The sequence below is a fragment of the Mytilus californianus genome, unplaced genomic scaffold (genome assembly GCF_021869535.1).
Source record: "Mytilus californianus isolate M0D057914Y unplaced genomic scaffold, xbMytCali1.0.p SCAF_1, whole genome shotgun sequence".
Lineage (NCBI taxonomy): Eukaryota > Metazoa > Mollusca > Bivalvia > Mytilida > Mytilidae > Mytilus > Mytilus californianus.
The window spans coordinates 60,736,879-60,755,190 of NW_026262581.1; the positions used below are offsets into that span (position 1 = coordinate 60,736,879).

The following is an 18,312-nucleotide window of genomic DNA, read 5'->3' on the forward strand; positions in this document are numbered from 1 at the left end:
CCGTCATTGGCTTAAAAATTAGAAACTATTGTTTTCTTCCGACATGTGCTTTGGGTAAAAATATAATTTTTATTTTACTAAAATATTGACCATTTGTTAACGACAGCATACAAGGTGGTAACAGCCAGGTAAAAGTAATGTCCTAACTATTGAGTCAAACTATATATATTTTTATATGATGTAGGCATTATTTGCGAAGAACTCCGTATATTAGCTATTTTAACATGTTTAAGGTTCATCATAACCTATAAGTTTTAGCAAATATTGCCGTATTTACATCACAAATTCCATTCTGAGTACAGAAAAACCTGTGCACCTAGAAAAGTTTAAGAGCATGGCTTGACCTATATATATATATAAAATTTAAATAACATTTTAAGTTTCAGAATATTAAAAACTTAACTGAATTTTGCTATTCATTTTTTTTTCATTCCTGCAGAAGGTGCCAAAATAAACTAAGTTGGGAAAGAGGATTGAGAAGCCACTTCATATAATAAATGTTGTGAGTTGTATTGATTTAAATAGACAATAGATATCTGCAAACAATAGGTGATTTAAACTGTAACTGAGTGGACCATATCAAATGAAACTCAAGTGTTAAGTATTTTGCTATCTTCTGCAGACTGGAAAAAAATGCCCATCAAAATCCAGTAAGTTTTTAATTTTCTAGAACATAAACTACATATAACTTTTATATATCTAGGTCCAGCCATGCGTTAAAACTTCCTAGATGCATCGGTTTGTCTGTACTCAGAGTAAACACGACATATTTTTCAATTCCTTTGATGAACCTTAAAAGAGGTTCATCAAAAGAAATTGAAAAATATGGCCGTGTTTAAACTGCAGCAAAATTACAGACAACACATTTGACAGGAAAAGTTTTAAGGCATAGCTTGACCAGGATAAACAGATTTTAAACGCATTTTGTGTTTCAGGTAATGTTTAAACATACCTTGATTTTAGATTCAATTTTTTGTTCCCGCAGACGGTGCCAAAATGTGGACATTTATATGTTAACTTGGTTTAAGCCCATCTTGTCCTTTTGGAAAATATGGCTGTGTTAACAGCTTAAATCTTTCATCGTACAAACAAATCTCTGGAAATGATTTTAAGGCATGGCTGCACCTAATAACGAAAGGTTTGAATGCAATTTAATATTCATAAAATTAAAAACTTTCTTGGGTTTTGATATGCAATTTTTTTATTCCTACAAATGTACAGAAGGTGCCAAAATAAACTCAAGTTGGGAAAATGTTAATCCCTTTTGGGATTCTGAGTTCGGAGCGATTTTCTGATTTGGCCGCCTTTGAGGCCTCTGGACTAAGAATCCAAAAAGGGATTAGGAAAATGTTAGCAAAGTGCTATTTTCATCTTGATACTAATGGTACAGACTTGGTTTTATATAATGAAATTGGATAGACTTTTTTAAAATTACAGACATTTTTTTTCCAATTTTAGATTTACTGCAAAGAGAAACCACTTTACAAATGTAGGTAGACTTTTGTCACAGCCTATTGATAGCGAGTGCAGGGAATAAGCGTTACAGGGGCCCAGTAGCCAATGCTACTGAAAATATTGCTGGGCCCTTAACTTTTTACAGAATATTCCCATATGGTAAATGCAAAATTTTCACATTTTGTCAGTTGGGCCCCTGGAGTGAAATTTTAAAGCTTACTCCCTGGAGTGGCACACACATTGTGAAATGTACAAGATCTGACTTTTGACTTTGTAAGGGAATAAAAAAAATAATGATAAAAAGGGGATTGCAATTTTCAAAGTAGGTGGCTAAGAATTGAAAATTCTTAATGTAAAGGATTTTACTGTCAAATAAAGTTTAAAACATGAATTCAGAATTTTGAATATGTGAGGGTGCTGTGATAACATTTGATTTTGGAAATACTAATATATTTTTATTAATTTATCACATATATCTGTGTTCTTTACATATTTCACACAGCAGTAGTAGTTCTTGAATACCAACCAAACCAGGCAAACATGTTGACTCCAGCATTTGAAATCAAACAAGATGATACCTATATAACCATCATTATCAAAGCACCATATGCAAGGGTAAGATACATGTAACAACTACTGAAATGTAAAATATAAATCTGAATAATTTATTACAACAAGACAACTGAATTATTGAATTGAATTTAGATAGAAAGAACTATACCTATTACTACATGCATCTTTGGTCGGTTACAAAAGAGCACTTTGTTCATTCTATGTACTTGTTTGACATACATAAGTACTAAACAATTTTAGTATGGCTGTGTAAATGTCATGCACTGAATGTAGCAGGATACTAAATTATGACATATCTATACCCAAGGCTAGTAATCTAATTCAGCACCTGTATTCAAAGAGTTTTTTTCTTTTGGATTGTCCTCCTTTTCCTGAATGGTCCATGCTTTTTGGATAAACCTTCATCAGGAAAACAAGTAGACAAAACTTTAATAAACTTAGGATGAATTAAATATCTTTGGAAGAGCATAATTAAAAGGACCTGCATTGTAAAATGGATAGGCAAAACTGTCTAAAGTTAGTTTGCTTGAGGGTCTCAGGACTTAGGTTTAGAAAATAATCCAAATGTACAAAATGTACCAACTGAGAATTTTTGAATCAACATGATAACGTGTATGCATAAATCATGGCAAAAGGCCCCCCCCTCCCCCCTTTGTGGGAAAAATTTGGTTGATTATTTAGGGAATCACTGAAGCATGACTGGAGTGGGCCCCCTCTTATGGCAGTCATTGGGCCCCTTTATGATAATTTCTTGATCGGCCACTGAATTTATTAGTATTTGGTTAAATGACCTTCAGTTAAAGCTTAAGCAACTTACATTCATTTTGCAATTATTTTTCATGCATATTCAAGAAGATCATGTATTAAAAGTCTGTGGTGGTCAAGCATGTAGTATACATTCATGTCATTGACAATATTGGAATAATGGTCACATGTGCCACTTTGCAACTTGGGTTATTTTTTTACATTTACATGTAGTTAAGTCAAATTAGTCAGAATTCAAGATATCTGTACTCTTATTTATACTCAACATTCTGATTATATTAGATGAAAGAGTGTCCTGAATATGCACGAGCTATTTATTTGCCACTGGATTTTGAGCAAAGTGTCTTTACCTTGATAAGTTATCTTGTTAAGGAATATTTCATATATGTATTTGGAAAGTTTAGAAATTTCTGTTGTTTAAATTTTTTGTATAGGAGTTGCACAATTTAAGCATTTCATAAAAAAATGATAATTGTTTCTACTTTTTTTCAGATAACAGATACAGAAATATTTATAGAAGGAAATGAATTTAGATTTCACTCAAAACCATATTTTCTCAGGTAAGTTGTCATAATACAATGTATATGTGTATCAGTGTTTTGTAGGTACAGTCAAATCTTTTGGTATTACATGATTTATATATAATGTACATTGTAACATAAGTTGTAGGAATATAGGATTGAGTACATTATTTTCGAGTTTGCTGAGAGGAAAATGGACCGCTTCACTCGCAAACCTACACAAACAAATATTTTTATTCATTTTTTAGTGAAAAGGTCAGTTTGCACACAAAAAATGTTGACAAATTTTCAACTTAAAGATGAATAAACCTAATTATTGTCCTATAACTCTATTTGACTGTAATAAGACCCTGTGAACTTTTTGAAAGATGGAGATATCAAATGCAGTCCTTCCTTGTTGTACAAATATGTATTCACCAAATGCTGTGCATGTAAGTAACTATAGTTCACTGAATGGCCTTCAACAATAAGAATAACCCATACTGTATAGTCAGCTATACATGTTATATGAATGACAATATACTATGCAATATGAGGAGAAATCAAAATATACAATGGATTATATATCTGAAGACGTTCAATACTATTATGACTATTTATATATGTCAGTTTACCATGTTTACATGTATAGTTATAATTTAAAGTATTATAAACCTTAGGACTACAAATGAATTATTTTAACTCTAATTTCAATTAGAATACAATTACAATTTTATAACCATGCTGATTCACAGTTCAGTATCTGTGAATTAATCAAATTGGTTGACATGGGTTACAGTAGATAATTTTGTGCACATTTATATGAATGTTCAATGAGATGTTGACATTATTTGGTATGACTTCTTGTTAACATGACAAAAATGTCCTTCTAGTACACATTACTAAGTCGATTGCACCTGAATTAAACTTGTATTGGATTACTGTTATCAGTCAGTTATCATGAAACTTTATATATAGAAACAAAAGGACAAAAGTTACCTTTTTCTCTGCAATTACAAAAGTCATTGAGACTAGCCATCAGTGAATTTGTTTCTTTGGCAATTCTGAATTATCAATAGCAAAGTGTTCTTTGTGTATTTTAGATTATCTTTACCAGGGAACATTGTAGAGGATGGAAGAGAACAAGCTAAATATGATGCAGATATTGGTAATGATTATATTAAATCATAGCTTGATATGCTTTTGATAAAGAAAATAATCAACCTTCCTATTAGTCATGACAGTTAATATAAATTTATAAATTGATTCATAGAATACCAGGTGTGATGCAAATAGAAAAGTTTTAAAAGAATAAAAGGTTTTTTTTTTTGCCATCATGGATTATTTTGATTAATTTCTTAATAATCGCTATTATGTAACCAAAAAATTGAATACAGCTAATCCATTAAAATGCATTTGGAAAGTTGGAAGGGAAGTTTTTTTTACATGAGTCATTGGTCATTTATGGTTGTATTTCCATTTGATGTACCGGTATGTAAAATTATTTAACAAGTATGTTTGTGCATAGATATTGGAAGTCAGTTTCTATCCAATCAGCCCTTAAAAATACTTCATCTAGAGGTTGCATGACTCAATTGCTCACTTCAGTTCTGACAAGCTTTGAGGAAAAATATTTATAAACTACAGATAAAAATAATATAAACTTTCAGTTCAACAACTGAATTGTCAAAACTAGAGACCACAGATTCAAATTACATGATTTCTTTCTTTGGAAAGGCATATCTAAATATGTGGTATGGTAAAATCTGGTTTTGTGAGCACACAATCTGTAAATCTTTATGTAATTGATGAAGTGGTACATTTACAACGATAGTAAATAAACATATTAATATGGCAAATTCTTATTTGTGAGACATCTCAAGGTTTCTCAATCATGATATTTTTTGGATATACAATGTATAACAGGTGATGATCAGTTTTATTGTAATTATTGTAGGATCATTTACAGTTACAGTACCTAAAGAAACTCCAGGACAGTTGTTTGAAGGGTTAGATATGATTACAAAACTACTAACTAATAAAGGGCAGACAACTGGTCAGTCACCTTTGATTGAAGTCTTGAGTGAGTTGTGAACATTTTTTGGTGTAATATAATTTGAGTCCATTTTAGCTAGTACTAACTTGCCTGATCCTTCAATTTAAAAAAAAAATATCAAACTAGTCTATGTAGCCATGGGAACAGATTGACACAGATATCTATTTTCAAATGTAAAGGTTAAAAATGGATTGTTATTAGTTATTGCAATGTGATTCTTTTCATGGAAAAGAAAATGACATTAAAAATCACCTTAGTAATTTTGCAATGAAAAAGGGCAATAAGAAGTAAAATACAGTTTTTTTTTACATTAAGAGTTATATTCTTAACAAGTTTTTCACATTTTCATCCTTTTGTCTATGATGGATAGCAGTCTCATGGGCAAGCATACCATATCTCCAAAAAAGTTTTACAATATCTGACTTTATCTTTGTTATGCCTGCAAACTTACTATTTGATCAAGACAGACTCCTGTTACCATTGAATTTTTTTAAAACACATTGATTTTACGGTTATACCTTGTGCCTTGCTGTTCCTGTAACTGATTTTGACTCTTTGGCTACAGATGAATCAACTGATGATAAACAGGCTGATCAAGAGGAAGAAGAAGAGGAGTTTGATTGGCATGTAGAACAAACCCCTTATGCTGAAAAAGAATTATCATTAGACTGTCCTAAGTATGGCTTTGCTAGTCAGAAGTCAGGAGTGTTCACTAGACTACAGGTAAAAAGTTCGGAATATATACATGAGTTTTCTTAAAGCATATTCAGATTTTTATACATCTCAGCTAAGTGACTGTCACATATACAGTACAGGTTCAGTCTTATTACGATTATTTGTCGGACTGGTACATGTGGGACTTTTCAAATCCGACAATTTTATTGCAGGTATACAGGTAATTAATCCCCAGATCCAGGTTTCAATGGTAATTAAATGACCTTTGATCTGTCCATGCTTTATGTCTCTTTATGTCTCTCATTTCAAAATCGATCATTTGTTGTTAATTATTTCATTGCCTCTAGTTTATAGTTTTTGAAATGCAGATTCAAGAGCTGGTTTTGAATCTTTTTATACCGTTCCCACATGCACAACTAACTTCTAGAATAACAAAATATATAAAACAACAACTTACTTTAGTAGAAATAAAATGGCAAATATGGAAGATTAACATAATTTTCCAATTCACATGTTCATCTGAATCTTCTAGTAATAATGATGAATGTCCATAGTTCAAAAAGGAAACTTAAAAACTATTTTATATTGCAGGATGAAATTATTGAAATAGTGGACTTGAAGAATCCAGACCAATGTAGTATAAGTGACAGGAGAGAAAAAAGAGAGATGGCAGAACAACAGAAGTTTGATGAAGATTATTATTTGTAAGTTGTAATGTCTTTTCCTTGAATTTGTGCATATTACAGCAATGTATTATAAGAATATATGTAGATTTTCTTAGTTAAATATTCATTTTACTTTGTATTACAAATGAGCAAACAAAAAAATAAAAGGTTCTTCATGAATTGAAGTATACTGCATCATAATGGCCAGGACTGGCTCATAATATTACCAAACAAAATATGGACTGCTTAAAAAAAATCTTACTCACTTTAAATTTCATATTTTCCTGTCACAGAAACATGTTCAGGATTATTTGATATTGTTTTGTATTATGGTAATCAGTTTAATGGTGTGCACTGATTCAGTTATTCACAGATGCCCATTTACATTGTTGTTTTATTTATGTTTTACTGTACGTACCCCGAAACTGAGTATAATCTTTGAATTTCTTTTTATCTTAGAAGATAGATTAAAATGACTACGCTGGCAGGTATTTAAATCTTATCTATCACTTGTCTGTAGGTCTTTCATTTAAAAGAGACGTAACCAAAATGGAAGGACTTCTCAGATGGGCAAGATTAATGTCTTAGTTTATTTTATTATACGTCATGTTAAAATGCCAGATTTTGATTGGTTAATACGAGGGAGACAATTTACTCTATCCCGTGGCAAATACTCTATTACCCTTCACAGAGACGCTTGCTCAAGTGTGCGCTTTAATAAATACGGAGGATTGTTATGTACAAGACGACATACTTTATTACTTTGAATTTGAAATTTAATAGACAGTAATAACAGAACATTCAGTATAATAAATTAAATAACATATCTGAGAGGGTGATAGAGCAGATTGTTACCCCTCGAAAAGACATTGTCAACCTTGGCTTCGCCTCAGTTGACAATGTTTTCTCGGGGTAACAATCTACTCTATCACCCTTTCAGCTATGTGTTATTTATATACTAGACAGTAGCAGATGTTTATCGATTTAGTTCACATTTCAGTTTTATGTGTACTCTTTTTTTCTTGATAAGAATCCAGGTATTACGAAATAAAAAAACTTTAGTGAGTGCCACTTCTAAGGGAAATATTAAAATTATAATGTGATATGTTTCAGAGCAGATTTGTATGAAGATGATGCTGTCAAGGACTTATTAAGTTACAATCCATGTTTGACAGGTAATTTAAGTTACAATCCATGAATGACAGGTAATTTAAGTTACAAATCCGTGTTTGACAGGTAATTTAAGTTACAATCCGTGTTTGACAGGTAATTTCAGTTACAATCCATGTTTTAATTTAAGTTACAATCCATGTTTGACAGGTAATTTAAGTTACAATCCATGTTTGACAGGTAATTTAAGCATATTTTTCTCAAACTATGTCAGCTACATAATCATCTGTATACAGAGTAAAAATTCCAAAAAAAACAACATGCTATACTATGTTTAAATACTCTTCCTTTGGTCTGTGTTGGCTATTTCTACTTTTACCTTGTAAATCATTTGGAATCATTTATTCTCAGTTGAGTGTGAAAAGTTTGTCATTATTCCTAGAAAAAAATAATAGTTTGGAATTAAGGGATATATTAAGAACAATAAGTTTAGGTTCTAGATCCATTTCTAAATATGCAAGATTATGTGTGAGTACTAGCTGCTTAATAAATACTTTTATAAATAATAGTTTGAAATGATAAGATTGGAGACAGATTGAAATAAGCAATGTTGCTTGTTTCTGAATCACATTGTTTATAATGTTTATCTATATTATCATGATTTGATTTATTGAATAAATATTGTTTAAACCAAATGATAAGATGAAGTGGGGTAAACTTCAATGCGGTAGCAAGCTAACAACTAGATACAATAAAGAAATACGACAGATCTAGATGTCAAGTATAGAAATCCAGTATGGTTCCAACCCTATTTGATATGTCAGATATTAAATATACTGCATGCTATTTAAAATAGGAATAAGACATTGACATATCAAGTCTAGAAATCAAGTATGTTTCCAATTCTATATAATTTGTTGAATAGTATATATGTAACACATTATTCAGAGTGTGAAATGATATGATGTTTAACACAATCTAAATGATATAAAGCAGTGATGACAATTTTGAGTTAGGGACAATTTTATGAAGTATTTACTTTTTTCAGAAAGCTTTTCTGATGAAGACAAAGAAATGATGAGAAATTTACCAAAGAAGGAATGTATCCTTTTCTGTCAAAGAATTCATTGATAGAATTCATATCATAATTCAGTAAGAAAACGTTATCTTTGGTGGCATGAGAAATACAAAATTTAGATTTGAATCAAAAATGATTTTTATCACAATTAATTACAAGTGTTATGTATTTATTAATAAGATGATATATATTGTATATGACTATAGACAGCAACCCAACAACTCAAAGTAATAAGAACTATATCTTCTTATTTATATACTATACAACCTTAACTTATTTGTACAGATCTGATAGATAATAAGATATCAACATATTTAGGTTTAGTAGATATAATATTTGCCTACTGTTATGACGTTAGAAGCACAGAAGGAGAACACAATGTAAGTTTTGTATATCATCATTTAGGTTTTAACAATAAAGGCCCACAGTATGAAGTTGTTTACATTTATTACATGGTAATCACTGTTCCTCAGATATTTATAGATTTTGCTATGGTTCTTCAAACAAGATGGTGTTTCTCAGCTATAATCTCACCAAAGGGTGACAGCCCTGAGATGAGATATAGCCGAGAAATATTCTCCAGTTTAAAAGACTTGATAATCTGTTTATTGCTTTTTTCTATGCAACATCAATGAAGTAGGCTTAAGACATCATTCATTCTCGTTCTTCTTGACTGAAAAAAACCTGTATCACTCGTGTAGCATGATTTGGAAAATTATCACAAAACAAGGTCAAAGCAAATTTAGAGAAAATACAGATAAAGTTTCAATAGTTATGATGTTTCTTACAATTATGATTCTTGTAGTTGTTCCTCCTTAGGACAGAACCACACCAAGAAATGCGAGAAATGTCTTAACCATAATGAAAAGCACGAAAAGTTCTGGGCACAAAACATAAATATTATTGTTGAAAGGTTTAGATATTTATGATTACAAGGTCTAGATATAATTCTTATTTTAATGTTTCATTTATATATTTATATAACATCAACAAACTAAAATATAAGATATCATTGCTGTTTAATACCCAAATGATTTCTACAACTTCAGTTTCATTTTATGACAGCGTTCATGAATTATTAGATCATACAAGATTTAATAAAAAACACAGATTTTGCATATTTTTGTAAAAGCCAAATATTTAAGCAGCATCAGCTGCAGACTGCAAACATTTAAAAAAAAAACATCTTGGTAAGAAAGCTGCACAGTTCATAAACTGATTTTTGTGTTACAGGTAGAATCATCATGGACAATTAGTAAATTAAGTTCTACACTGTCTTGGCTTGATGTAAGTTTTATGTGGTTACTCTTTGTTTGCGTTTTATTAATGCCACTAAATATGTGAGGGGCAGAAGAACCTTTTTAGGGACATTGGGATTTTTCGCAAGAAATTTTGGATTTACACATATCGGGACTCTGGAATTAATGATTAATTAATCCATGTTAAGAATGTTTTATTTTTTCAGGAATTCAGGATGGCACCCCCTCCTATTTCTCCTCATATGTGCCTCTTATATTGTTAGAATATACATCAATAAAATTAAGATATTTGGGAAAATTTCTTTTACTACATTGGGTATTTCATCCTTGAATATATTTTCTTTCATACCTTTTGTTAATTATTTGTACTTCCTGGCTAATTCTTATGCCATTTAGTCTCCATTGTATTTGATGAAACGTGTCGTGTAAACAGAAATCAGTATCACAGGTTGTTTGGTAAAACATTTTTTTACTCTTTTTGTCTTGCCTGCAACAAAGTCAAGGAAGGCGAGACATAGGTGTTGCTTTTCCAGTGGCATAGGCTTCAACAATTGTTAACAAAAGATTTCGCTTTTTCGTAAGTTTGATAGGAACTACTTATGATAGACAATGATATTTTTTTATAAAGTTGCATTACTATCAGTACATCTCAATTTGTTGACCATTTTGAGGCTGTCCCCCCTAGTTCATGGTCCAGTGACTTTGAATTAATTTGCAATATTGCTATTCATTAGATTGTTTTTTTTTCTGAATTTTCTGCAGACAGGCAAGATATATCTCTGTCAACAGTTTATTTTAGAAAAATGTTATTGATCAAAATTGATGATATTTTTTTGTCAAGTAAAGATAAAAATACAGTTGTAATAGTCTTTTAGAACTGGAACAGAAGAGACATTTAATTATGAAATAAAATTAAAACTCAGAATCTATCATGAAATTTTCATTTATAATAGACATTCATATCAGTAGAAGAAACATTAAGAGCCTGTTACAGACGATGTTTGTGTTATCCATTGTACAGAAACTGGGAGTTTACTGTCAAAGTCCATCATGATGTTGTACAGATCTTTAATGGTGGTAAGAGTTTTCTCATTAGTCTTGTCTAAAATAAAAGTAGGTACCGGTACATAAATAATCAAAGATGCTGTAAGTTATTATAAAGATATTTTTCTGGATTAACTGTCATGTGAATTGATCAGAGTTTAAAGTGTGGAATTGTAAAGATATATTTAAAAATTTGATTTATATGAATTGTATTGAATACAAATTTTACTTAGGCTTCCATTTGCACGATTCTGTATTGAATCAGTGATGTGGTATCATTGACATACCAAAAAGTAATGGATACTGAGAAAAAATATCATGGGTTTTTAATCAACTTTTGATATTGATTGTCCATTTGGTATCTCCCACGGAACCAGGGCTTCCAAAATTATTTTTAGCCAGCCGGACATTTTATATATTATCCCGATTTTAATCCCTTAAGACTAAATAAACAAAAGGCAATTATGGTAATCAGTTGCCGAGTTGGCCATCCCAATGATTGACATTAAAAAAAAACGATATTAAACTTTCTTTGATTCAAATTCGAAGTTCTGACGTAAACTGTTAAATTGGCAGTACATCATTCGAAGTGTGCAACATCAGCATACTTATATCTGCCTTAGACTCTTTATTTGTGCAAAATAACATTGTCAAAAACTTTACTTTCATTTTTAAATCTAATACCGGATGTTATCTTGACAATGGTAAAACATGGACCAGAGACGGATACGTAAATTCCGTGTATGTTTGCAAAGCATGAATGAGTGTAAACATGTAGCTCTTTCTACATTATTTCTTCAAGAAAATATTTGAAATAAACGTGAGGTAAAGGTATCAATGACAATTTAAGCATTTTTTTAAGAAATAAGAATGCATAATTAAATTTCACACCTGCGCACATGCGCACATGTGTACTAGTTCAACTAGAGACATGTCTCTGGTTCAAACAACGTGGTTATGGCTATTTTTCATTTCACTTTTTATTTAATTTTTTCATCAAATCATATTTGTAAACATATTTCCAGTGGCGGATCCAGAATTTTTCATAAGGGGGGGGGGGGGGGGGGCCCGCTGACTGACCTAAGGGGCCTGGGGCTGCTCCAGTCATGCTTCAGTGATTCCCTATATAATCAACCATATAATTTTTTTCCACGAAAGGGAAGGCCCAGGTCCCCCCTGGATCCGCCTATGATTTCTGATAATTTAAATCTTTTTGACTAAATTAATTAGATGCAAACCGCTGAAATGTAAGAAAATAACTCAGTTGATTAGACCAAGGACGTATAACTAACATATCTAATATACGTCCTTGATTAGACCAATCAATGTCCGGTTCAAAATAGTTTACCTGTCACCTGAACAGGTAAATTTCAGCTGTACTACAACTAATTAGCCTTGATTAAAATGAGAAGGTATTAAAGTAGGGGTTGTTTTGATAGTACTTAATGATCATGTCACTTTTATGACCGGAAATATGTGGCTGTTAAAGGCAAAAGGTTGGGTAAAAAAGATCACGAATTATGTTAAAATGACCGTCTCTTAAGAAAGCCTTGAAAACTAAAAAGTAGATGACCGTTTCATGCTTTGCCCAGCCGGACTTTTACCGGACATTATACAAATGTCCAGAATATATGACCGTTTTGGAAGCCTTGCTCCCACCTCTTTTATAAATAATTTATGTTGTTCTGTGGAACTGTCTGTACATATGTATAATCAGTTTTATTGATAGAGGACATACAAGATCCCACCTATTTTTATAAAAAGAGGAAAACAGAAAAACCAAAACTTTTCTTGGTAGATGACATCAGAGTGACTATATTTAAATCCCTAACCTTTTACAAATAGTAAAAAACCAGAATAACAATAGAAAATTACATATCTTTAATTAGAGGAGGAAACCAGAATAACCATAGAAAATTACATATCTTTAATTAGAGGAGGAAACCAGAATAACCATAGAAAATTACATATCTTTTATTAGAGGCGGAAACCAGAATAACCATAGAAAATTACATATCTTTAATTAGAGGAGGAAACCAGAATAACCATAGAAAATTACATATCTTTTATTAGAGGAGGAAACTAGAATAACCATAGAAAATTACATATCTTTTATTAAAGGAGGAAACTAGAATAACCATAGAAAATTACATATCTTTAATTAGAGGAGGAAACTAGAATAACCATAGAAAATTACTTATCTTATATTAAATAGGAAACTAGAATAATCTGCTTTGAGAATGTAATTGGTAAATGCTCATTACCATTCTGTTGATTGAGCATTCAAACATGCTTTTGCTATGCTTTATAAGTTCAGACTCTGTCCTCACTGAATTATAACACAAGTTGAAAATAATAGTGGCAGTGTCCACAAAAATAAATGAATGTTGCTATTTTTTATACGACCGCAAAAATTAAAAATCTTTTGGTCGTATATTGGTATGACGTTGGCGTCGTCAGCATCGTCGTCCAAAGACAAATTGGTTTTTGCACTCTAACTTTAGTTTAAGTGAATGGATCTCCATGAAATTTTACCATAAGGTTCAATACCACAAAAGGAAGATTGGGATTGATTTTGGGGGTAATGGTACCAACAGTTAAGGAATTAGGGGCAAAAAAGGGGCCAAAAATAAGCATTTTTGTAACTTCCAGACATAACTTGTGTGTTAGTGTATGGATCTCTCTGACATTGTACCACAAGGTTACATATCGCAAAGGGAATGCTGGGATTGATTTTGGGGGTAATTGCCTCAAAATTTTAGGAATTAGTGGCCAAAAAAGGGGCAAAAAACAAGCATTTTTCTAGTTTCATGATAATAACTTGTGTGTAAGTGAATGGATCTTTCTAAAATTGACCTACAAGGTTCCATATCACAAAGGGAAAGCAGGAATTGAGTTTGGGGGTAATTGCCTGAAACGTTTAGAAATAAGGGGCCAAAAAGGGGCCAAAAATAGCATTTTTCTAGTTTCCATCCAATAACTTGTGTTTAAGTGTATGGATCTCTCAGAAATTGTACTGCAAGGTACCATACCACAAAGGGAAGGCTGGGATTGATTTTGGGGGTAATTGCCTCAAAATTTTAGGAATTAGGGGCCAAAAAGGGGCAAAAAACAAGCATTTTTCTAGTTTCAGGACAATAACTTGTGTGTAAGTGTATGGATCTATATGAAATTGTACTACAAGGTTCCATACCACAAAGGGAAAGCTGGGTTTGAGTTTGGGGGTAATTGCCCTAAACGTTTAGGAATTTGGGGCCAAAAAGGGGCAAAAAAACACATTTTTCTAGTTTCCAGACAATAACTTGTGTTCAAGTGTATGGATCTGTCTGAAATTGTACTGCAAGGTACCATACCACAAAGGGAAGGCTGGGATTGAGTTTGGGGGTGATGAATCATAAGGGGGTTCAAAAAATTTGGGGGGGGATTTTTTGTTTTTTCCTTTTTTTTTCTTTTAAAATTTTCTATTTTAAGTTAGTTATTTCTGATTTATATTTAAAAGCAAATAATAATGATATGGTAGGAGATACACACCAAACAGGATGTGAAAATTATTATATAATAAGTATTGTGCAATAGCAAGAAATTTTCAATTGCACAGTATTGCACAATAGCAAGAAATCTTCAATTGCACAGTATTGCGCAATAGCAAGAAATCTTCTATTGCACAGTATTGCGCAATAGCAAGAAATATCCAATAGCACAATATTGCACAATAGCAAGAAATTGTTAATTGTACAGTATTGCGCAATAGCAAGAAATATTCAATTGCACAGTATTGTGCAAAAGAAAATACTTCCTATAAATTGCTTATTTCTTGTCCAATTTCAATGGGATTTTATTCTTGAATTCTTGGGGTTCTTTAATATGCTGAATCTAACCGTGTATTAAGTTTTTGGATTTTGGGCCCCGTTTTTAAATTGGTCCACATTGAGGTCCAAAGGGTCCAAAATTAAACTTTGTTTGATTTCATCAAAAATTGAATTATTGGGGTTCTTTGATATGCCGAATCTAACCGTGTATTTAGATTCTTAATTTTTGGTTCCGTATTCAAATTGGTCTACATTAAGGTCCAAAGGGTCCAAAATTAAACTTAGTTTGATTTTAACAAAAATTGAATTCTTAGGGTTCTTTGATATGCTGATTCTAAACATGTATTTAGATTTTTGATTATGGGCCCAGTTTTCAAGTTGGTCCAAATCGGGGTCCAAAATTAAACATTGTTTGATTTCAACAAAAATTGAATATATGGGGTTCTTTGACATGCTGAATCTAACCATGCATTTAGATTTTTGATTTTTGGGCCCCGTTATCAACTTTGTCCACATTGAGGTCAAAAGGGTCCAAAATTAAACTTTGTTTGATTTCATCAAAAATTGAATTCTTAGGGTTCTTTGATATGCTGAATCTAACCATGTATTTAGATTTTGGATATTGGACCATAATAGGTGAATGTCCAATTTAAAATTTTTAAGTTCTTAGACCACATTCATTCTGTGTCAGAAACCTATGCTGTGTCAAATATTTAATCACAATCCAAATTCAGAGCTGTATCAAGCTTGAATGTTGTGTCCATACTTGCCCCAACTGTTCAGGGTTCGACCTCTGCGGTTGTATAAAGCTGCACCCTGCGGAGCATTTTATTATGCTTTACTGTATATCTGATGTTTATTTTCTCATTTGAAAAAGCTTGACATACTGTCAGACAAACTGATAATTCAAACCTATTTGATTTTCAGGGAGGCAAACATTATTGAAATGTTTACTTGATATTCATAGATGTTTTTCCGAGACTTATCCACATTACTTACTCAATGACCTGTATATAACAGACTATTGTGTATGGATTCAGTCGGCAGAGTAAGTATTTATGTTATCTCAGGTTTTTTGTCTGTCAGACATTAAAATAGCTTTAATGAAAATGTAGGTTATTTATCATCTTTTTTTTACAAAAGGTATGAGAAAGATAAGCCAGTAAATTTTATGTTTATGTCTGGAAAAAGGAGTGTATAAGATTGGTAATCAGAAATTTATTAAAAAGTTTAGGTTTTGTTTTTAAAAAAAATGTCAGTTTAAAAAGTGAAAATATTGATTGACATGATTTTATATTCCCAAGTTATATTGGAACATGAAAAAGGAGATATAGGATGAATGTCAGTGAGATATCAATCCAATATTTATGTAAAAAAAAAGATAGATAACGTAGCTAATTTTACAGCATACACCATTTACATGCTAACCAAGTTTCATAAAAAGGTCATTTCCGTTTGAATTTTATCAAGATGCAATATAAAAAAAATTTGTAGATTGTTACATCTTAATGTATTGTGAAAAGTGACTGATTTAAAATGTAGTTTAATAAGATAACAGAGAAGCTAAGGAAGACCGAAACATTTATTGTGACTACTAGTGAGCAGATTAAGTTTCAGCACCTTACCTTTTGAAATAGCTCTTGAGAAGAATTGAAATAAAATTGACCTCTTGCAATAAATTTTGTTTATAACACATTTATGTTTTTACCTGACATAAAAATGAATATGGTGTTATGATTTGACATATTTTTCTTTTAGTTCTAAACAGTTACAGTCACTGACTGAAGCAATTAAAAAGGTAAGGCCTAAATGTACAGCTGTGTTACGGGATCCTTAAACACAAGGTATAGTATAAAATAAGGAGATGTGGTATGATTGCCACTGAGATCACTATCCACCAGAGTTAAAATGATGTGGCTGTCAGCAATTATAGATCACTGTACAGCCTTCAATAATGAGCTTAACCAATACTGTAAAGTCAGCTATAAAAGATCTTGACATTCCATAATGTGAAAAATTCCAACAAGAAAACTAATGGCATAATTTATGACAATTCTGTTTACAAAAAGCAAATATGACAACCACTGAATTACAGACTTCTGACTTTGGACAGGCTCATAAAGAATGTGGTGGAGTAAAACATGTTTGTGAGGAGGGCTCAACCCTCCCCTCACCTGTGACAGTGGTGTGACAGCACAACATAAGAACAAATGGATAAATCAGTTGCAAATGGCTAAACTAGATTGGTATAGTGTATAGTTATTTATATTCATAAATATATTTCTTTCTCAAGTTTAGAATGCAAAAAGTATCTATTAAAACATTGTCTTTATGTTCACAAGACTAAACTTCATTGATAATGAAACCATGATGCCCTTCAATGTCATATTTTAACAAACATGCTTTATGTATTTTCTTTTCAATTATAGTTTAACCTTAAAAAGTTTGATGTTGGATTAGACCTGCCACTGATAGAAAGTCAGACTAAAGAAGCTATGATTGATGATGCCATAGAAAATTTAGGCAAGGATGTTTCTAATATAAAAATACCTCATGACAGTGATGATGACAGTTCTGATAGTTCTGGGGAGTACACAGAAACTGATGATGAAAGCACAGATTCTGAATGTTCATCAAAAAGCTCAGATGATGATAGAGACAATACAATAGAAATTCCAAATCTTGTTGTGCTAAAATCGGAAAATAAAAATTATGTAAAGGATGTAGAATGTGTGAATGATAACGCTGAGAAAACTAGAAAAACTGATGATAAATTTGATGAAAACAATACAAAAATAACTGATGAAGGACATAAAAAAATTAGTTTAGAAATAAAATAATATCCACAACAAATTTTCAAGTTATATATAGTACTGAACCAATTGAATCCTTTACTTTCAGCTTTTTCCAGGTATCAAATTCTGAAAAAAAGTGTTTCTTTATGTCTGCGTCATAAAATGTTTCAGGAATTATTTAGAAAGGGGTGTAATTATTTTGAAATATATGAATAAAAGGAGATGTAGGGTAAATGTTATTGAAACAGCTACCCAATTAACATCTAAGGGGAGTCTCTAACAATATACACATGTTTATACAACATGTCAAGCTCCAAATCATTCGGAGAGTCTATAAAAGTAATGAATAAAAGTGATATTTTCTATTTTTCTAAGAACCTGTTTTTAATTATTGATGACAGTTCTCACATTGATATGCACACTTTGTGCCGTACACTTGGTATTGAAACTCAGATAAATATACACAAGTTACTGTAATAAGCTGCTGTAGGAACAAACTCGGAGAGAACAATAAACTGTTGACACTGA

At 31.4% G+C, this 18,312-nt stretch overlaps 1 protein-coding gene across 7 annotated transcripts; it reads left to right on the top strand.

Annotated features, from left to right (window-relative positions):
* LOC127705023 (protein SHQ1 homolog) lies at window positions 1–17,925 on the top strand. 7 transcript variants are annotated; one of them, XM_052209274.1, is made up of 16 exons: window positions 19–128; window positions 1,459–1,614; window positions 1,961–2,070; window positions 3,286–3,353; window positions 4,397–4,461; window positions 5,251–5,376; window positions 5,915–6,072; window positions 6,616–6,728; window positions 7,803–7,864; window positions 8,848–8,901; window positions 9,163–9,257; window positions 10,111–10,164; window positions 11,090–11,213; window positions 15,917–16,037; window positions 16,748–16,787; window positions 17,419–17,925. In XM_052209274.1, the coding sequence occupies exons 3-16, from the start codon at window positions 1,996–1,998 to the stop codon at window positions 17,827–17,829; spliced, it is 1,566 nt and encodes a 521-aa protein (XP_052065234.1). In that variant the 5' UTR covers window positions 19–128; window positions 1,459–1,614; window positions 1,961–1,995; the 3' UTR covers window positions 17,830–17,925. The 7 variants fall into 7 exon arrangements, with proteins under 7 accessions (XP_052065254.1, XP_052065247.1, XP_052065234.1 ...); XM_052209314.1 differs by lacking the exon at window positions 1,459–1,614 and adding an exon at window positions 440–502 and having other exon boundaries at window positions 24–128; window positions 1,958–2,070; XM_052209281.1 differs by having other exon boundaries at window positions 25–128; window positions 1,958–2,070.
* The last annotated feature ends 387 nt before the right edge of the window (window positions 17,926–18,312 follow it).